Consider the following 21,864-nt stretch of genomic DNA (forward strand, 5'->3'; position numbering starts at 1 on the left):
GTTGTTAGATTTTTCCACAAACACTGTTTTTTTCCCCCCTCTCCTCCATTACACGATACAGGACGAGGGTCTATGTGAGAATGATCATCAGCTGTCAGTAGCAGGAAAGATAAAGAAGCACTTCAACACCAGTCCGAAGGTCAACGACACCACTGCAGGAGTCTCAGTGATTTCTGTAAGTCACTACTACAAAGAAACTACAGTACCTATAATCTGACTTGTCCCACAGCTTGATTGGTTCATCTAAAACTATGGCTATTAAACTAAGATGAAATGGTTTCTACACAGGTATGCAGTTTTCTGCAACTTTCTTCTTAGTTGATTTGCTCTGCTCCTTGAGACAGAAATTACTTTCTTAAGTTTGTGTCTTTTGGTGTGTATGTTGAACCTGGTGTTTAGATTGATTGTGCTGGTTTCTCTTTGTATTCAGCTGGATGACAGCTTTTCTATGCAGAGATCTGGGTCGTTGGATTTCTACCAGCACCCGGCCATGTACTGGATAAGGTACGCCAGGTTTCCATAGAGACACAACTCGGTGGAAGGTTACAAAGCAGCGAGAAATCAAATCAAAACAAACCAAAATAGCGTCGCTGAAATTGATGTCTCTCCCCTCCCTGTGTACTGTCCTGCTGACTGGCTGCTGCTGTGCTGCTTTGACAGCTTCATGTTGTCCCTGCCATGTGATCTTTGTGCTTGGCTTCTTTGCTTTCATCTCTTGTTTGCTGTAAATCAGATTTCATAATGTACCTGCATCGATTTTGTCTGTCTTTTGGTACAGCCTTGTCCTCTGTGTTGTGTCACTGTATATCAGTGTCTCCTGGGTTTCTGTGAATAAACTTGTGAATGTTCCTCCTAAACTTCTCAGTTGAACATGCGGTATAAAAGCTATTTATTTCATAACAAAGTAAACAAACTGGCTTTGCTGAGGATCAGTCACTTTTTGTTTACACTGTTTCTTTGTGAATCCCACCTTTCCAAAGAAATAACCCTGTTCCCTTGCTTGTCTCAAATAATTTCAGTGCTTTTTTGCTTGATGTGATGCTCCCCACCTGGCTGCCTCTGCTAACACTGTTCAGCTCCTGTTGTCACTTTATCTACTGATTTATGGAGGACCTAGAGATTCATGGTTATAAAGCTTTAGAGTTACAAAGCAATTAATTGGTTGATATTTACAGTAACTAGACTTTGATAACAGGAAGTAATGAATGTATGCAACAAAACAATGTCTAATACACTGCTTTGTTGCATACATCCAGCATTAAAACAAGGTTATCAATAACAAAATGTAATTAAAATAGGTAAATTAAAATATGTGTGTATTTTTATGGAATGGAAATGGAAATTGCAATGGACGACAGCGGTTGGTTTGTATATCTTATATCTGATATGTCAGTTAGTTTTCCATTTAGTTTTTTTGTTACAGTATTATACAGATGCTCCATAGGGCTTGTTTTGGCATAGCTTGACTTATGCACAAGATCACAGCAGTATGAAACTGGCTTCTAAAGGCTCTCCTGGTCCTCCATACTGAAAAATCTACTGTGCTACTGGATCTTTGTGTCAGAATCTAATCACAATGTTTTCCTGTTCCTCCCTCATTCAGGCCACCCCTCTTGATAAGGAGGGGCAGGTTCTCAGACGAGGATGCCACCCGGATGTGAAGCCACTGCCTTTGCAGATGATGCTGACAGTGACAACAGTAACAACATCAATGACAAAAACACTACGGGCAGAGCCTCCCAGTTGCCTCCCTGGCCTGCCCATAGCCCCTCCCTCTCTGACCCCTGACACTTGCTCTGACCCTTCCCCAAACCCCAGCCTCCCATCTGACTCTGATGACATCTCCATCAGCTCAGCCAGCACCGTCTGCTCCCCCAACTCGCCCTTCTAGAGAGGAGGCGGAGGGGGGGAGGGGGAGGAGGAAGAGGAGGAGGACAAGGTGTGCAGAGGAGGAAGCAAGGAGAGAAAATCCTCATCCAGCTCCTCCCTCTATGTGGAGGAGGAGGAAGAGGAGACGTCAGCTTCCCCACACTCTCTCATCTAAGGCTGGGGGTGAACAGGGGAAAACTGTTGAGGGAAAAACAAAAAAATCAGACGGAACTTTTATCTTCCCTTAATCCATCTTTCCAAACCTGGAAGAGAGATCGATCAAAGGGTGGACTGAGGAAAAAGATGGAAGAGACAGACTAAAGAGGTAACAAGAAATGGGGATCATGAGGAAGAGGGAAAAGGCAGAATGAGGTGAAATTTTTATTTATTTATTTTTAACGTTCTCTCATCTGAGCACATGTTACAGGGCTCAAGGAGCGAGAAGGGGTGACAGTATATTGTTCACCCTTCAGTGATGATCCGGGCCCAACATGGAAACTTCCTTATGGTGGAACAGCTCTCAAGGCAATATGAGAATATGGACCGATGTTCATGTTTTATTGAACCTTATTTATCCATTCTTTATTCACTGCATTGTTTTTTTTATGTGTATTTCCCTTTTTTCATAAAGGATAAGTTTTTGTTGACTTGTCCTAAAAGCTTGGTGGAATGAAAATAATGGAAAAATGTGTAGAAGTAGAGCCCAGAAATTGTGAAGTAGGCGACTGTAGACTTGAACAGTGTAATGTTGGAAAACAAGATGTAAGGTAGAAAGGACTTTTTCTTACAAAATGTGTTAAAAACAGTTTTCACTGAAAAAGATAAATGACAGAAACTGATCAAAGACAGCACTTGTGCTATACTTCTGTGCTAAACACAGTATTGGCGTTGCCTTCCTGTAATGTTGGATTGCAGTATTACAGTTTACATTTTACACAGACTGCTATTAAGACAACAATGGTGCATTGGATTGCTCCTTGTAATTTTGTTAACTGCTTCAATCATAACATCTTGATACACAAAATTCAACAGCATTCAGGTGCTTGTGTAGCAAACATTTGAAGCAACATTTGAATGCACACATTTTCACAATCATTCTCTACTGATATCATATTAATCTTGTTATTTTGTGATACTCATGTACACATGTGAAGCCTTGTTTACATTTTTTTTCAAACACTAAAGGCATTTTTCATCCACATATTCCAGCAGTAAAGAAAAATGTAATTGTTGCAACCCGGTTGTACCACTCGTATGGGTTTGGAAAAATGTTTTAGGAAGTAAGTTAATAGTTTATGAGGACTGCCTATTTGCACAAAGTACTGCAGGTTAGGTGCAGTCAAACAGGTCACAGAGAAAGTGAGTATAGATGCCTAAGAACCAGCAGCACTCTTCGAAAGCAGTATGGTTAAAAGGATTTATTTCAGCTCTGTACAACCTCATTCATGGCTTCATTAATTCAGATGAAAGCATGACAGACATACAGTAGCCTATTCTTATATTTAAAAAAATGTTTAGTGATGAAGTATTGTTTATATGTTATGTAAATAACATAATTTTATTTATTTTGATAGTTCACAATACAGTATATTTCTTTACTAGTAGTAAGTCAATGATAACTGTAAAAAAAAAACAATAACAATCAATCATACATGTGTGTCAGCAAAGAAAAAAAAATAATCTAGTGGAGATCATCAGGTTGAAATGAAACATTATGGCTGATTTGAAGAAGACTGTTTCGACCTGACGTTGTACCACTCAGATGAATCTACACAGACAAGAAGAAAATGAGACCACCATCTTTGCTTCTTTTTAGGCACTGGCAATGATGTCACTTCCTTTGCAAAAGCAACCAGTAAAAAGGATTTCCAGTAACTGATGTGAGATAAAAGAGAGGAGAAACCAGGGGAGTGAGAGAAATGCAGAGCGATTTCAGTTTATTGTGGATGATCTCCTTGCAGTCGTCACACTTGTCTGTAAGTTTCTGTATTTATTCCCATCGTCACACATAAACAGTAATGTGCCGCCATATTGACCAAAATCAGTATGAATTTGTTGTGCTGTTGAAATACACACTCTCCAGCACATGGGCACATGTGGTTTACCAAAGTGCTCTCACAGCTGCACCACAGTATTACAGTCTGTTGCAATACCAATACCTGTACCTCTGTTCAACAATGGTCTATCAATAATAATAGTAATAATTAAAATATGTTTAAAAAAAATTAATTGTCCGTGTCTTTTGTAGAGGTTTAACATGATTTAAAGTGTTTAAGACTTTAAAACCTCGGTCTACATAGTTCAATGTCTTCGGAGTCCTCTTGCTGTATGGCTGGATTACTGGAAAAATGTGCAGTATACATTCCCTGTGAAAACCAATGATCCCCAGATTTCTGACTTTGCTGCATACAAATTTAGTAAGACCTCATTATGTCATAAAACATGTCATATGGCCGTAAGGCGTCAAAATATGCCAAAAACATCATATTTTAGTAAGACGTACAAATGTCCCAAAAGAAGTCATACGGCCGTAACATATCAAAATATACCAAAAAAAGTAATTTTTTATTAAGTCCTCAAATTGTCATAAAAAACGTCATAGTATAGTAAGGCGTCAAAATCTGCAAAAAAAAATTTATTTTTTTTTTGCCTCAAAATGTCATAAAAAACATCATACTATAGTAAGGCGTCAAAATCGGGCAAAAAAAGTCAAAATTTTTTTGGACCTCAAAATGTCAAAAAAAACATCATAGTATAGTAAGGCGTCAAAATCGGCCAAAAAAAGTCAAAAAAAAATTTTACCTCAAAATGTCATTAAAAACGTCATAGTATGGTAAGGCGACAAAATCGGCCAAAAGAAGTCAAAAAAAATTTTGACCTCAAAATGTCATAAAAAACGTCATAGTATAGTAAGGCGTCAAAATTGGGCAAAAAAAGTCAAAAACTTTTTTTACCTCAAAAAGTCATAAAAAACATCATAGTATAGTAAGGCGTTTTTTTCGGGAAAAAAAAGTCACAAATTTTTTTGACCTCAAAAAGTCATAAAAAACGTCATAGTATAGTAAGGCGTTTTTTTCGGTCAAAAAAAGTCAAAAATTTTTTTGACCTCAAAAAGTCATTAAAAACGTCATAGTATAGTAAGGCGTTTTTTTCGGGCAAAAAAAGTCAACTTTTTTTGACCTCAAAAAGTCATAAAAACGTCATAGTATAGTAAGGCGTCAAAATTGGGCAAAAAAAGTCAAAATTTTTTTTGACCGCAAAAAATCATAAAAAACGTCATAGTATAGTAAGGCGTCAAAATTGGGCAAAAAAAGTCAAAATTTTTTTTGACCTCAAAAAATCATAAAAAACGTCATAGTATAGTAAAGCGTTTTTTTTGGGCAAAAAAAGTCAAAATTTTTTTGGACCTCAAAAAGTCATAAAAAACGTCATAGTATAGTAAGGCGTTTTTTTCGGGCGAAAAAAGTCAACATTTTTTTGGACCTCAAAAAGTCATAAAAAACGTCATAGTATAGTAAGGCCTTTTTTTCGGGCAAAAAAAGTCAAAATTTTTTTGGACCTCAAAAAGTCATAAAAAACATCAAAGTATAGTAAGGCGTCAAAATCGGGCAAAAAAAGTCAAAAAATTTTTTGACCTCAAAAAGTCATAAAAAACGTCATAGTATAGTAAGGCGTTTTTTTCGGGCAAAAAAAGTCAAAATTTTTTTGGACCTCAAAAAGTCATAAAAAACGTCATAGTATAGTAAGGCGTTTTTTTCGGGCAAAAAAAGTCAATTTTTTTTTTGACCTCAAAAAGTCATAAAAAACGTCATAGTATAGTAAGGTGTTTTTTTCGGGCAAAAAAAGTCAAAATTTTTTTGGACCTCAAAAAGTCATAAAAAACATCATAGTATAGTAAGGCGTCAAAATCGGGCAAAAAAAGTCAAAATTTTTTTTGTCCTCAAAAAATCATAAAAAACGTCATAGTATAGTAAGGCGTTTTTTTTCGGGCAAAAAAAGTCAAAAAAATTTTTGACCTCAAAAAGTCATAAAAAACTTCATAGTATAGTAAGGCGTTTTTTTCGGGCAAAAAAAGTCAAAAAAATTTTTGACCTCAAAAAGTCATAAAAAACGTCATAGTATAGTAAGGCGTTTTTTTTTTCGGGCAAAAAAATTCAACGTTTTTTTTTACCTCAAAAAGTCATAAAAAACGTCATAGTATAGTAAGGCCTTTTTTTCGGGCAAAAAAAGTCAATTTTTTTTTTGACCTCAGAAAGTCATAAAAAACGTCATAGTATAGTAAGGCGTTTTTTTTGGGCAAAAAATTTCAAAATTTTTTTGGACCTCAAAAAGTCATAAAAAACGTCATAGTATAGTAAGGTGTTTTTTTCGGGCAAAAAAAGTCAAAAAATTTTTTTGACCTCAAAAAGTCATAAAAAACGTCATAGTATAGTAAGGCGTTTTTTTCGGGCAAAAAAAGTCAAAAAAATTTTTGACCTCAAAAAGTCATAAAAAACGTCGTAGTATAGTAAGGTGTTTTTTTCGGCCAAAAAAAGTCAACATTTTTTTGGACCTCAAAAAGTCATAAAAAACGTCATAGTATAGTAAGGCGTTTTTTTCGGGCAAAAAAATTCAACATTTTTTTTTACCTCAAAAAGTCATAAAAAACGTCATAGTATAGTAAGGCGTTTTTTTTGGGCAAAAAAAGTCAACATTTTTTTGGACCTCAAAAAGTCATAAAAAACGTCATAGTATAGTAAGGCGTCAAAATCGGGCAAAAAAAGTCAACATTTTTTTTGACCTCAAAAAGTCATAAAAAACGTCATAGTATAGTAAGGCGTTTTTTTCGGCCAAAAAAAGTCAAAAAAATTTTTGACCTCAAAAAGTCATAAAAAACGTCATAGTATAGTAAGGCGTTTTTTTCGGGCAAAAAAAGTCAACATTTTTTTGGACCTCAAAAAGTCATAAAAAACGTCATAGTATAGTAAGGCGTCAAAATTGGGCAAAAAAAGTCAAAATTTTTTTTGACCTCAAAAAATCATAAAAAACGTCATAGTATAGTAAGGCGTCAAAATTGGGCAAAAAAAGTCAAAATTTTTTTTGACCTCAAAAAATCATAAAAAACGTCATAGTATAGTAAAGCGTTTTTTTTGGGCAAAAAAAGTCAAAATTTTTTTGGACCTCAAAAAGTCATAAAAAACGTCATAGTATAGTAAGGCGTTTTTTTCGGGCGAAAAAAGTCAACATTTTTTTGGACCTCAAAAAGTCATAAAAAACGTCATAGTATAGTAAGGCGTTTTTTTCGGGCAAAAAAAGTCAAAATTTTTTTGGACCTCAAAAAGTCATAAAAAACATCAAAGTATAGTAAGGCGTTTTTTTCGGGCAAAAAAAGTCAAAAAAATTTTTGACCTCAAAAAGTCATAAAAAACGTCATAGTATAGTAAGGTGTTTTTTTCGGCCAAAAAAAGTCAACATTTTTTTGGACCTCAAAAAGTCATAAAAAACGTCATAGTATAGTAAGGCGTTTTTTTCGGGCAAAAAAATTCAACATTTTTTTTTACCTCAAAAAGTCATAAAAAACGTCATAGTATAGTAAGGCGTTTTTTTTGGGCAAAAAAAGTCAACATTTTTTTGGACCTCAAAAAGTCATAAAAAACGTCATAGTATAGTAAGGCGTCAAAATCGGGCAAAAAAAGTCAACATTTTTTTTGACCTCAAAAAGTCATAAAAAACGTCATAGTATAGTAAGGCGTTTTTTTCGGCCAAAAAAAGTCAAAAAAATTTTTGACCTCAAAAAGTTATAAAAAACGTCATAGTATAGTAAGGCGTTTTTTTCGGGCAAAAAAAGTCAACATTTTTTTGGACCTCAAAAAGTCATAAAAAACGTCATAGTATAGTAAGGTGTTTTTTTCGGCCAAAAAAAGTCAACATTTTTTTGGACCTCAAAAAGTCATAAAAAACGTCATAGTATAGTAAGGCCTTTTTTTCGGGCAAAAAAAGTCAAAAATTTTTTTGACCTCAAAAAGTCATAAAAAACGTCATAGTATAGTAAGGCGTTTTTTTCGGGCAAAAAAAGTCAAAATTTTTTTGGACCTCAAAAAGTCATAAAAAACGTCATAGTATAGTAAGGCGTTTTTTTCGGGCAAAAAAAGTCAAAAAAATTTTTGACCTCAAAAAGTCATAAAAAACGTCATAGTATAGTAAGGCGTTTTTTTCGGGCAAAAAAAGTCAAAAAAATTTTTGACCTCAAAAAGTCATAAAAAACGTCATAGTATAGTAAGGCGTCAAAATCGGGCAAAAAAAGTCAAAAAAATTTTTGACCTCAAAAAGTCATAAAAAACGTCATAGTATAGTAAGGCGTTTTTTTCGGCCAAAAAAAGTCAACATTTTTTTGGACCTCAAAAAGTCATAAAAAACGTCATAGTATAGTAAGGCGTTTTTTTCGGGCAAAAAAATTCAACATTTTTTTTTACCTCAAAAAGTCATAAAAAACGTCATAGTATAGTAAGGCGTTTTTTTCGGGCAAAAAAAGTCAACATTTTTTTGGACCTCAAAAAGTCATAAAAAATGTCATAGTATAGTAAGGCGTTTTTTTCGGGCAAAAAAATTCAACATTTTTTTTTACCTCAAAAAGTCATAAAAAACGTCATAGTATAGTAAGGCGTCAAAATCGGGCAAAAAAAGTCAAAAAATTTTTTGACCTCAAAAAGTCATAAAAAACGTCATAGTATAGTAAGGCGTTTTTTTCGGGCAAAAAAAGTCAACATTTTTTTGGACCTCAAAAAGTCATAAAATACGTCATAGTATAGTAAGGCGTTTTTTTCGGGCAAAAAAAGTCAAAATTTTTTTGGACCTCAAAAAGTCATAAAAAACTTCATACTATAGTAAGGCGTTTTTTTCGGGCAAAAAAAGTCAAAAAAAATTTTGACCTCAAAAAGTCATAAAAAACGTCATAGTATAGTAAGGCGTTTTTTTCGGGCAAAAAAAGTCAACATTTTTTTGGACCTCAAAAAGTCATAAAAAACGTCATAGTATAGTAAGGCGTTTTTTTCGGGCAAAAAAAGTCAACATTTTTTTGGACCTCAAAAAGTCATAAAAAACGTCATAGTATAGTAAGGCGTCAAAATCGGGCAAAAAAAGTCAAAATTTTTTTGGACCTCAAAAAGTCATTAAAAACGTCATAGTATAGTAAGGCGTCAAAATCGGGCAAAAAAAGTCAACATTTTTTTGGACCTCAAAAAGTCATAAAAAACGTCATAGTATAGTAAGGCGTTTTTTTCGGGCAAAAAAAGTCAATTTTTTTTTGGACCTCAAAAAGTCATAAAAAACGTCATAGTATAGTAAGGCGTTTTTTTCGGGCAAAAAAAGTCAAAAAAAAATTTGACCTCAAAAAGTCATAAAAAACGTCATAGTATAGTAAGGTGTTTTTTTCGGGCAAAAAAAGTCAACATTTTTTTGGACCTCAAAAAGTCATAAAAAACGTCATAGTATAGTAAGGCGTTTTTTTCGGGCAAAAAAAGTCAAAATTTTTTTGGACCTCAAAAAGTCATAAAAAACGTCATAGTATAGTAAGGCGTTTTTTTCGGGCAAAAAAAGTCAAAATTTTTTTGGACCTCAAAAATTCATAAAAAACGTCATAGTATAGTAAGGCGTTTTTTTCGGGCAAAAAAAGTAAAAAAAATTTTTGACCTCAAAAAGTCATAAAAACGTCATAGTATAGTAAGGCGTTTTTTTCGGGCAAAAAAAGTCAACATTTTTTTGGACCTCAAAAAGTCATAAAAAACGTCATAGTATAGTAAGGCCTTTTTTTTGGGCAAAAAAAGTCAAAAAAAATTTTTGACCTCAAAAAGTCATAAAAAACGTCATAGTATAGTAAGGCGTTTTTTTCGGCCAAAAAAAGTCAAAAAAATTTTTGACCTCAAAAAGTTATAAAAAACGTCATAGTATAGTAAGGCGTTTTTTTCGGGCAAAAAAAGTCAACATTTTTTTTTACCTCAAAAAGTCATAAAAAACGTCATAGTATAGTAAGGCGTCAAAATCGGGCAAAAAAAGTCAACATTTTTTTGGACCTCAAAAAGTCATAAAAAACGTCATAGTATAGTAAGGCCTTTTTTTCAGGCAAAAAAAGTCAAAATTTTTTTGGACCTCAGAAAGTCATAAAAAACGTCATAGTATAGTAAGGCGTCAAAATCGGGCAAAAAAAGTCAAAAAAATTTTTGACCTCAAAAAGTCATAAAAAACGTCATAGTATAGTAAGGCGTTTTTTTCGGCCAAAAAAAGTCAACATTTTTTTGGACCTCAAAAAGTCATAAAAAACGTCATAGTATAGTAAGGCGTTTTTTTCGGGCAAAAAAATTCAACATTTTTTTTTACCTCAAAAAGTCATAAAAAACGTCATAGTATAGTAAGGCGTTTTTTTCGGGCAAAAAAAGTCAAAATTTTTTTGGACCTCAAAAAGTCATAAAAAACGTCATAGTATAGTAAGGCGTTTTTTTCGGGCAAAAAAAGTCAAAATTTTTTTGGACCTCAAAAATTCATAAAAAACGTCATAGTATAGTAAGGCATTTTTTTCGGACAAAAAAAGTAAAAAAAAATTTTGACCTCAAAAAGTCATAAAAAACGTCATAGTATAGTAAGGCGTTTTTTTCGGGCAAAAAAAGTCAAAATTTTTTTTTGGACCTCAAAAAGTCATAAAAAACGTCATAGTATAGTAAGGCCTTTTTTTCGGGCAAAAAAAGTCAAAAATTTTTTTGACCTCAAAAAGTCATAAAAAACGTCATAGTATAGTAAGGCGTTTTTTTCGGGCAAAAAAAGTCAAAATTTTTTTGGACCTCAAAAAGTCATAAAAAACGTCATAGTATTAAAAGGCGTTTTTTTCGGGCAAAAAAAGTCAAAATTTTTTTGGACCTCAAAAATTCATAAAAAACGTCATAGTATAGTAAGGCGTTTTTTTCGGGCAAAAAAAGTCAAAAAAAAATTTGACCTCAAAAAGTCATAAAAAACGTCATAGTATAGTAAGGCGTTTTTTTCGGGCAAAAAAAGTCAACATTTTTTTGGACCTCAAAAAGTCATAAAAAACGTCATAGTATAGTAAGGCGTCAAAATCGGGCAAAAAAAGTCAACATTTTTTTGGACCTCAAAAAGTCATAAAAAACGTCATAGTATAGTAAGGCCTTTTTTTCGGGCAAAAAAAGTCAAAATTTTTTTGGACCTCAAAAAGTCATAAAAAACGTCATAGTATAGTAAGGCGTTTTTTTCGGGCAAAAAAAGTCAAAATTTTTTTGGACCTCAAAAATTCATAAAAAACGTCATAGTATAGTAAGGCGTTTTTTTCGGGCAAAAAAAGTAAAAAACATTTTTGACCTCAAAAAGTCATAAAAAACGTCATAGTATAGTAAGGCGTCAAAATCGGGCAAAAAAAGTCAATTTTTTTTTGACCTCAAAAAGTCATAAAAAACGTCATAGTATAGTAAGGCCTTTTTTTCAGGCAAAAAAAGTCAAAATTTTTTTGGACCTCAGAAAGTCATAAAAAACGTCATAGTATAGTAAGGCGTCAAAATCGGGCAAAAAAAGTCAAAAAAATTTTTGACCTCAAAAAGTCATAAAAAACGTCATAGTATAGTAAGGCGTTTTTTTCGGCCAAAAAAAGTCAACATTTTTTTGGACCTCAAAAAGTCATAAAAAACGTCATAGTATAGTAAGGCGTTTTTTTCGGGCAAAAAAATTCAACATTTTTTTTTACCTCAAAAAGTCATAAAAAACGTCATAGTATAGTAAGGCGTTTTTTTCGGGCAAAAAAAGTCAAAATTTTTTTGGACCTCAAAAAGTCATAAAAAACGTCATAGTATAGTAAGGCGTTTTTTTCGGGCAAAAAAAGTCAAAATTTTTTTGGACCTCAAAAATTCATAAAAAACGTCATAGTATAGTAAGGCATTTTTTTCGGACAAAAAAAGTAAAAAAAAATTTTGACCTCAAAAAGTCATAAAAAACGTCATAGTATAGTAAGGCGTTTTTTTCGGGCAAAAAAAGTCAAAATTTTTTTTTGGACCTCAAAAAGTCATAAAAAACGTCATAGTATAGTAAGGCGTTTTTTTCGGGCAAAAAAAGTCAAAAATTTTTTTGACCTCAAAAAGTCATAAAAAACGTCATAGTATAGTAAGGCGTTTTTTTCGGGCAAAAAAAGTCAAAATTTTTTTGGACCTCAAAAAGTCATAAAAAACGTCATAGTATTAAAAGGCGTTTTTTTCGGGCAAAAAAAGTCAAAATTTTTTTGGACCTCAAAAATTCATAAAAAACGTCATAGTATAGTAAGGCGTTTTTTTCGGGCAAAAAAAGTCAAAAAAAAATTTGACCTCAAAAAGTCATAAAAAACGTCATAGTATAGTAAGGCGTTTTTTTCGGGCAAAAAAAGTCAACATTTTTTTTTACCTCAAAAAGTCATAAAAAACGTCATAGTATAGTAAGGCGTCAAAATCGGGCAAAAAAAGTCAACATTTTTTTGGACCTCAAAAAGTCATAAAAAACGTCATAGTATAGTAAGGCCTTTTTTTCAGGCAAAAAAAGTCAAAATTTTTTTGGACCTCAGAAAGTCATAAAAAACGTCATAGTATAGTAAGGCGTCAAAATCGGGCAAAAAAAGTCAAAAAAAATTTTGACCTCAAAAAGTCATAAAAAACGTCATAGTATAGTAAGGCGTTTTTTTCGGCCAAAAAAAGTCAACATTTTTTTGGACCTCAAAAAGTCATAAAAAACGTCATAGTATAGTAAGGCGTTTTTTTCGGGCAAAAAAATTCAACATTTTTTTTTACCTCAAAAAGTCATAAAAAACGTCATAGTATAGTAAGGCGTTTTTTTCGGGCAAAAAAAGTCAAAATTTTTTTGGACCTCAAAAAGTCATAAAAAACGTCATAGTATAGTAAGGCGTTTTTTTCGGGCAAAAAAAGTCAAAATTTTTTTGGACCTCAAAAATTCATAAAAAACGTCATAGTATAGTAAGGCATTTTTTTCGGACAAAAAAAGTAAAAAAAAATTTTGACCTCAAAAAGTCATAAAAAACGTCATAGTATAGTAAGGCGTTTTTTTCGGGCAAAAAAAGTCAAAATTTTTTTTTGGACCTCAAAAAGTCATAAAAAACGTCATAGTATAGTAAGGCGTTTTTTTCGGGCAAAAAAAGTCAACATTTTTTTGGACCTCAAAAAGTCATAAAAAATGTCATAGTATAGTAAGGCGTTTTTTTCGGGCAAAAAAATTCAACATTTTTTTTACCTCAAAAAGTCATAAAAAACGTCATAGTATAGTAAGGCGTCAAAATCGGGCAAAAAAAGTCAAAAAAATTTTTTGACCTCAAAAAGTCATAAAAAACGTCATAGTATAGTAAGGCCTTTTTTTGGGCAAAAAAATTTTGACCTCAAAAAGTCATAAAAAACGTCATAGTATAGTAAGGCGTTTTTTTCGGGCAAAAAAAGTCAAAAAATTTTTTGACCTCAAAAAGTCATAAAAAACGTCATAGTATAGTAAGGCGTTTTTTTCGGGCAAAAAAAGTCAACATTTTTTTGGACCTCAAAAAGTCATAAAAAACGTCATAGTATAGTAAGGCCTTTTTTCGGGCAAAAAAAGTCAAAAAAATTTTTGACCTCAAAAAGTCATAAAAAACGTCATAGTATAGTAAGGCGTTTTTTTCGGGCAAAAAAAGTCAAAATTTTTTTGGACCTCAAAAATTCATAAAAAACGTCATAGTATAGTAAGGCGTTTTTTTCGGGCAAAAAAAGTAAAAAAATTTTTTGACCTCAAAAAGTCATAAAAAACGTCATAGTATAGTAAGGCGTTTTTTTTCGGGCAAAAAAAGTCAATTTTTTTTTTGACCTCAAAAAGTCATAAAAAACGTCATAGTATAGTAAGGCGTTTTTTTCGGGCAAAAAAAGTCAAAAAAAATTTTGACCTCAAAAAGTCATTAAAAACGTCATAGTATAGTAAGGCGTCAAAATCGGGCAAAAAAAGTCAAAAAAATTTTTGACCTCAAAAAGTCATAAAAAACGTCATAGTATAGTAAGGCGTTTTTTTCGGGCAAAAAATGTCAAAATTTTTTTTGACCTCAAAAAGTCATAAAAAACGTCATAGTATAGTAAGGCGTTTTTTTCGGGCAAAAAAAGTCAACATTTTTTTGGACCTCAAAAAGTCATAAAAAACGTCATAGTATAGTAAGGCGTTTTTTTCGGGCAAAAAAAGTCAAAATTTTTTTGGACCTCAGAAAGTCATAAAAAACATCATAGTATAGTAAGGCGTCAAAATCGGGCAAAAAAAGTCAAAAATTTTTTGGACCTCAAAAAGTCATAAAAAACGTCATAGTATAGTAAGGCGTTTTTTTCGGGCAAAAAAAGTCAAAATTTTTTTGGAGCTCAAAAAGTCATAAAAAACGTCATAGTATAGTAAGGCGTCAAAATCGGGCAAAAAAAGTCAAAATTTTTTTAGACCTCAAAAAGTCATAAAAAAACGTCATAGTATAGTAAGGCGTCAAAATCGGGCAAAAAAAGTCAACATTTTTTTGGACCTCAAAAAGTCATAAAAAACGTCATAGTATAGTAAGGCGTTTTTTTCGGGCAAAAAAAGTCAAAATTTTTTTGGACCTCAAAAAGTCATAAAAAACGTCATAGTATTAAAAGGCGTTTTTTTCGGGCAAAAAAAGTCAAAATTTTTTTGGACCTCAAAAATTCATAAAAAACGTCATAGTATAGTAAGGCATTTTTTTCGGGCAAAAAAAGTAAAAAAAATTTTTGACCTCAAAAAGTCATAAAAAACGTCATAGTATAGTAAGGCGTTTTTTTCGGGCAAAAAAAGTCAACATTTTTTTGGACCTAAAAAAGTCATAAAAAACGTCATAGTATAGTAAGGCCTTTTTTTGGGCAAAAAAATTTTGACCTCAAAAAGTCATAAAAAACGTCATAGTATAGTAAGGCGTTTTTTTCGGGCAAAAAAAGTCAAAAAAAAATTTGACCTCAAAAAGTCATAAAAAACGTCATAGTATAGTAAGGCGTTTTTTTCGGGCAAAAAAAGTCAACATTTTTTTGGACCTCAAAAAGTCATAAAAAACGTCATAGTATAGTGAGGCGTCAAAATCGGGTAAAAAAAGTCACAATTTTTTTTGACCTCAAAAAGTCATAAAAAACGTCACAGTATAGTAAGGCGTCAAAATCGGGCAAAAAAAGTCAACATTTTTTTGGACCTCAAAAAGTCATAAAAAACGTCATAGTATAGTAAGGCGTTTTTTTCGGGCAAAAAAAGTCCAAATTTTTTTGGACCTCAAAAAGTCATAAAAAACGTCATAGTATAGTAAGGCGTTTTTTTCGGGCAAAAAAAGTCAATTTTTTTTTTGACCTCAAAAAGTCATAAAAAACGTCATAGTATAGTAAGGCGTTTTTTTCGGGCAAAAAAAGTCAAAAAAAATTTTGACCTCAAAAAGTCATTAAAAACGTCATAGTATAGTAAGGCGTCAAAATCGGGCAAAAAAAGTCAAAAAATTTTTTGACCTCAAAAAGTCATAAAAAACGTCATAGTATAGTAAGGCGTTTTTTTCGGCCAATAAAAGTCAACATTTTTTTGGAGCTCAAAAAGTCATAAAAAACGTCATAGTATAGTAAGGCGTTTTTTTCGGGCAAAAAAATTCAACATTTTTTTTTACCTCAAAAAGTCATAAAAAACGTCATAGTATAGTAAGGCGTTTTTTTCGGGCAAAAAAAGTCAACATTTTTTTGGACCTCAAAAAGTCATAAAAAATGTCATAGTATAGTAAGGCGTTTTTTTCGGGCAAAAAAATTCAACATTTTTTTTTACCTCAAAAAGTCATAAAAAACGTCATAGTATAGTAAGGCCTTTTTTTGGGCAAAAAAATTTTGACCTCAAAAAGTCATAAAAAACGTCATAGTATAGTAAGGCGTCAAAATCGGGCAAAAAAAGTCAAAAAAATTTTTGACCTCAAAAAGTCATAAAAAACGTCATAGTATAGTAAGGCGTTTTTTTCGGGCAAAAAAAGTCAAAATTTTTTTTGACCTCAAAAAGTCATAAAAAACGTCATAGTATAGTAAGGCGTTTTTTTCGGGCAAAAAAAGTCAAAAAAATTTTTGACCTCAAAAAGTCATAAAAAACGTCATAGTATAGTAAGGCGTTTTTTTCGGGCAAAAAAAGTCAAAATTTTTTTGGACCTCAGAAAGTCATAAAAAACATCATAGTATAGTAAGGCGTCAAAATCGGGCAAAAAAAGTCAAAATTTTTTTGGACCTCAAAAAGTCATAAAAAACGTCATAGTATAGTAAGGCGTTTTTTTCGGGCAAAAAAAGTCAAAAAAAATTTGGACCTCAAAAAGTCATAAAAAACGTCATAGTATAGTAAGGCGTCAAAATCGGGCAAAAAAAGTCAACATTTTTTTGGACCTCAAAAAGTCATAAAAAACGTCATAGTATAGTAAGGCGTTTTTTTCGGGCAAAAAAAGTCAAAAAATTTTGACCTCAAAAAGTCATAAAAAACGTCATAGTATGGTGAGGCGTTTTTTTCGGGCAAAAAAATTCAAAATTTTTTTGGACCTCAAAAATTCATAAAAAACGTCATAGTATAGTAAGGCGTTTTTTTCGGGCAAAAAAATTCAACTTTTTTTTTTACCTCAAAAAGTCATAAAAAACGTCATAGTATAGTAAGGCGTTTTTTTTGGGCAAAAAATTTCAAAATTTTTTTGGACCTCAAAAAGTCATAAAAAATGTCATAGTATAGTAAGGCGTTTTTTTCGGGCAAAAAAAGTCAAAAATTTTTTTGGACCTCAAAAAGTCATAAAAAACGTCATAGTATAGTAAGGCGTTTTTTTCGGCCAAAAAAAGTCAAAATTTTTTTGGACCTCAAAAAGTCATAAAAAACGTCATAGTATAGTAAGGCGTTTTTTTCGGGCAAAAAAAGTCCAAATTTTTTTGGACCTCAAAAAGTCATAAAAAACGTCATAGTATAGTAAGGCGTTTTTTTCGGGCAAAAAAAGTCAACATTTTTTTGGACCTCAAAAAGTCATAAAAAACGTCATAGTATAGTAAGGCGTTTTTTTCGGGCAAAAAAAGTCAAAATTTTTTTGGACCTCAAAAAGTCATAAAAAACATCATAGTATAGTAAGGCGTCAAAATCGGGCAAAAAAAGTCAAAATTTTTTTGGACCTCAGAAAGTCATAAAAAACATCATAGTATAGTAAGGCGTCAAAATCGGGCAAAAAAAGTCCAAATTTTTTTGGACCTTAAAAAGTCATAAAAAACGTCATAGTATAGTAAGGCGTTTTTTTCGGGCAAAAAAAGTCAATTTTTTTTTTGACCTCAAAAAGTCATAAAAAACGTCATAGTATAGTAAGGCGTCAAAATCGGGCAAAAAAAGTCAAAATTTTTTTGGACCTCAGAAAGTCATAAAAAACATCATAGTATAGTAAGGCGTTTTTTTCGGGCAAAAAAAGTCAAAAAAAAATTTGACCTCAAAAAGTCATAAAAAACGTCATAGTATAGTAAGGCGTTTTTTTCGGGCAAAAAAAGTCAACATTTTTTTGGACCTCAAAAAGTCATAAAAAACGTCATAGTATAGTAAGGCGTCAAAATCGGGCAAAAAAAGTCAACATTTTTTTGGACCTCAAAAAGTCATAAAAAACGTCATAGTATAGTAAGGCCTTTTTTTCGGGCAAAAAAAGTCAACATTTTTTTGGACCTCAAAAAGTCATAAAAAACGTCATAGTATAGTAAGGCGTTTTTTTCGGGCAAAAAAAGTCAACATTTTTTTGGACCTCAAAAAGTCATAAAAAACGTCATAGTATAGTAAGGCGTCAAAATCGGGCAAAAAAAGTCAACATTTTTTTGGACCTCAAAAAGTCATAAAAAACGTCATAGTATAGTAAGGCCTTTTTTTCGGGCAAAAAAAGTCAACATTTTTTTGGACCTCAAAAAGTCATAAAAAACGTCATAGTATAGTAAGGCGTTTTTTTCGGGCAAAAAAAGTCAACATTTTTTTGGACCTCAAAAATTCATAAAAAACGTCATAGTATAGTAAGGCCTTTTTTTTGGGCAAAAAAAGTCAAAAAAATTTTTGACCTCAAAAAGTCATAAAAAAGGTCATAGTATAGTAAGGCGTTTTTTTCGGGGCAAAAAAAGTCAAAATTTTTTTGGACCTCAAAATGTCATAAAAAACGTCATAGTATAGTAAGGCGTTTTTTTCGGGCAAAAAAAGTCAACATTTTTTTGGACCTCAAAAAGTCATAAAAAACGTCATAGTATAGTAAGGCGTTTTTTTCGGGCAAAAAAAGTCAAAATTTTTTTGGACCTCAGAAAGTCATAAAAAACATCATAGTATAGTAAGGCGTCAAAATCGGGCAAAAAAAGTCAAAATTTTTTTTGACCTCAAAAAGTCATAAAAAACGTCATAGTATAGTAAGGCGTTTTTTTCGGGCAAAAAAAGTCAAAATTTTTTTGGAGCTCAAAAAGTCATAAAAAACGTCATAGTATAGTAAGGCGTCAAAATCGGGCAAAAAAAGTCAAAATTTTTTTAGACCTCAAAAAGTCATAAAAAACGTCATAGTATAGTAAGGCGTCAAAATCGGGCAAAAAAAGTCAACATTTTTTTGGACCTCAAAAAGTCATAAAAAACGTCATAGTATAGTAAGGCGTTTTTTTAGGGCAAAAAAAGTCAACATTTTTTTGGACCTCAAAAAGTCATAAAAAACGTCATAGTATAGTAAGGCGTTTTTTTCGGGCAAAAAAAGTCAATTTTTTTTTTGACCTCAAAAAGTCATAAAAAACGTCATAGTATAGTAGGAGTTTTTTTCGGGCAAAAAAATTCAACTTTTTTTTTTTACCTCAAAAAGTCATAAAAAACGTCATAGTATAGTAAGGCGTCAAAATCGGGCAAAAAAAGTCAAAAATTTTTTTGACCTCAAAAAGTCATAAAAAACGTCATAGTATAGTAAGGCTTTTTTTTGGGCAAAAAAAATCAAAATTTTTTGACCTCAAAAAGTCATAAAAAACGTCATAGTATGGTAAGGTGTTTTTTTCGGGCAAAAAAAGTCAAAAAAATTTTTGACCTCAAAAAGTCATAAAAAACGTCATAGTATAGTAAGGCGTTTTTTTCGGGCAAAAAAAGTCAACATTTTTTTGGACCTCAAAAAGTCATAAAAAACGTCATAGTATAGTAAGGCGTTTTTTTAGGGCAAAAAAAGTCAACATTTTTTTTGACCTCAAAAAGTCATAAAAAACGTCATAGTATAGTAAGGCGTTTTTTTTCGGGCAAAAAAAGTCAAAATTTTTTTGGACCTCAAAAAGTCATAAAAAACATCATAGTATAGTAAGGCGTCAAAATCGGGCAAAAAAAGTCAAAAAAATTTTGGACCTCAAAAAGTCATAAAAAACGTCATAGTATAGTAAGGCGTTTTTTTCGGGCAAAAAAAGTCAACATTTTTTTGGACCTCAAAAAGTCATAAAAAACGTCATAGTATAGTAAGGCGTTTTTTTCGGGCAAAAAAAGTCAAAAAATTTTGACCTCAAAAAGTCATAAAAAACGTCATAGTATAGTAAGGCGTTTTTTTCGGGCAAAAAAAGTCAACATTTTTTTGGACCTCAAAAAGTCATAAAAAACGTCATAGTATAGTAAGGCGTTTTTTTCGGGCAAAAAAAGTCAAAATTTTTTTGGACCTCAGAAAGTCATAAAAAACATCATAGTATAGTAAGGCGTCAAAATCGGGCAAAAAAAGTCAAAAAAATTTTGGACCTCAAAAAGTCATAAAAAACGTCATAGTATAGTAAGGCGTTTTTTTCGGGCAAAAAAAGTCAACATTTTTTTGGACCTCAAAAAGTCATAAAAAACATCATAGTATAGTAAGGCGTTTTTTTCGGGCAAAAAAAGTCAAAAAATTTTGACCTCAAAAAGTCATAAAAAACGTCATAGTATAGTAAGGCGTTTTTTTCGGGCAAAAAAAGTCAACATTTTTTTGGACCTCAAAAAGTCATAAAAAACGTCATAGTATAGTAAGGCGTTTTTTTCGGGCAAAAAAAGTCAAAATTTTTTTGGACCTCAGAAAGTCATAAAAAACATCATAGTATAGTAAGGCGTCAAAATCGGGCAAAAAAAGTCAAAATTTTTTTGGACCTCAAAAAGTCATAAAAAACGTCATAGTATAGTAAGGCGTTTTTTTCGGGCAAAAAAAGTCAAAATTTTTTTGGAGCTCAAAAAGTCATAAAAAACGTCATAGTATAGTAAGGCGTCAAAATCGGGCAAAAAAAGTCAACATTTTTTTGGACCTCAAAAAGTCATAAAAAACGTCATAGTATAGTAAGGCGTTTTTTTAGGGCAAAAAAAGTCAACATTTTTTTTGACCTCAAAAAGTCATAAAAAACGTCATAGTATAGTAAGGCGTTTTTTTCGGGCAAAAAAAGTCAAAAAAATTTTTGACCTCAAAAAGTCATAAAAAACGTCATAGTATAGTAAGGCGTTTTTTTCGGGCAAAAAAAGTCAAAATTTTTTTGGACCTCAAAAAGTCATAAAAAACATCATAGTATAGTAAGGCGTCAAAATCGGGCAAAAAAAGTCAAAATTTTTTTGGACCTCAAAAAGTCATAAAAAACGTCATAGTATAGTAAGGCGTTTTTTTCGGGCAAAAAAAGTCAAAAAAATTTTGGACCTCAAAAAGTCATAAAAAACGTCATAGTATAGTAAGGCGTTTTTTTCGGGCAAAAAAAGTCAACATTTTTTTGGACCTCAAAAAGTCATAAAAAACGTCATAGTATAGTAAGGCGTTTTTTTCGGGCAAAAAAAGTCAAAAAATTTTGACCTCAAAAAGTCATAAAAAACGTCATAGTATGGTGAGGCGTTTTTTTCGGGCAAAAAAATTCAAAATTTTTTTGGACCTCAAAAATTCATAAAAAACGTCATAGTATAGTAAGGCGTTTTTTTCGGGCAAAAAAATTCAACTTTTTTTTTTACCTCAAAAAGTCATAAAAAACGTCATAGTATAGTAAGGCGTTTTTTTTGGGCAAAAAATTTCAAAATTTTTTTGGACCTCAAAAAGTCATAAAAAACGTCATAGTATAGTAAGGCGTTTTTTTCGGGCAAAAAAAGTCAAAAATTTTTTTGGACCTCAAAAAGTCATAAAAAACGTCATAGTATAGTAAGGCGTTTTTTTCGGGGCAAAAAAAGTCAAAATTTTTTTGGACCTCAAAATGTCATAAAAAACGTCATAGTATAGTAAGGCGTTTTTTTCGGGCAAAAAAAGTCAAAATTTTTTTGGACCTCAAAAAGTCATAAAAAACGTCATAGTATAGTAAGGCGTCAAAATCGGGTAAAAAAAGTCACAATTTTTTTTGACCTCAAAAAGTCATAAAAAACGTCACAGTATAGTAAGGCGTCAAAATTGGGCAAAAAAAGTCAACATTTTTTTGGACCTCAAAAAGTCATAAAAAACGTCATAGTATAGTAAGGCCTTTTTTTCGGGCAAAAAAAGTCAAAATTTTTTTGGACCTCAAAAAGTCATAAAAAACGTCATAGTATAGTAAGGCGTTTTTTTCGGGCAAAAAAAGTCAAAAAATTTTGACCTCAAAAAGTCATAAAAAACGTCATAGTATAGTAAGGCGTTTTTTTTCGGGAAAAAAAAGTCAACATTTTTTTGGACCTCAAAAAGTCATAAAAAACGTCATAGTATAGTAAGGCGTTTTTTTCGGGCAAAAAAAGTCAAAATTTTTTTGGACCTCAGAAAGTCATAAAAAACATCATAGTATAGTAAGGCGTCAAAATCGGGCAAAAAAAGTCAAAATTTTTTTTGACCTCAAAAAGTCATAAAAAACGTCATAGTATAGTAAGGCGTTTTTTTCGGGCAAAAAAAGTCAAAATTTTTTTGGAGCTCAAAAAGTCATAAAAAACGTCATAGTATGGTAAGGTGTTTTTTTCGGGCAAAAAAAGTCAAAAAAATTTTTGACCTCAAAAAGTCATAAAAAACGTCATAGTATAGTAAGGCGTTTTTTTCGGGCA

The 21,864-nt window shown here is 31.7% G+C and overlaps 1 protein-coding gene across 7 annotated transcripts in view; it reads left to right on the plus strand.

The window, feature by feature from the left end:
• Positions 1–2,451, plus strand: part of dclk1a (doublecortin-like kinase 1a) — a 43,567-nt gene extending 41,116 nt beyond the window's left edge. For 3 of the 7 annotated variants that reach the window (XM_041051057.1, XM_041051058.1, XM_041051059.1), the window contains exons 15-17: positions 62–175; positions 1,604–1,662; positions 1,744–2,451. In XM_041051057.1, coding sequence (XP_040906991.1) covers positions 62–175; positions 1,604–1,662; positions 1,744–1,891 — 321 coding nt within the window. In that variant the 3' untranslated portion in view covers positions 1,892–2,451. Of the gene's footprint in view, positions 1–61; positions 176–430; positions 505–1,603 lie in introns of all 7 variants that reach the window. The other 4 variants (XM_041051062.1, XM_041051063.1, XM_041051061.1 and 1 more) reach the window with 2 other exon arrangements.
• Positions 2,452–21,864: the final 19,413 nt, after the last annotated feature.

Source organism: Toxotes jaculatrix, chromosome 12 (assembly GCF_017976425.1).
Source record: "Toxotes jaculatrix isolate fToxJac2 chromosome 12, fToxJac2.pri, whole genome shotgun sequence".
Lineage (NCBI taxonomy): Eukaryota > Metazoa > Chordata > Actinopteri > Toxotidae > Toxotes > Toxotes jaculatrix.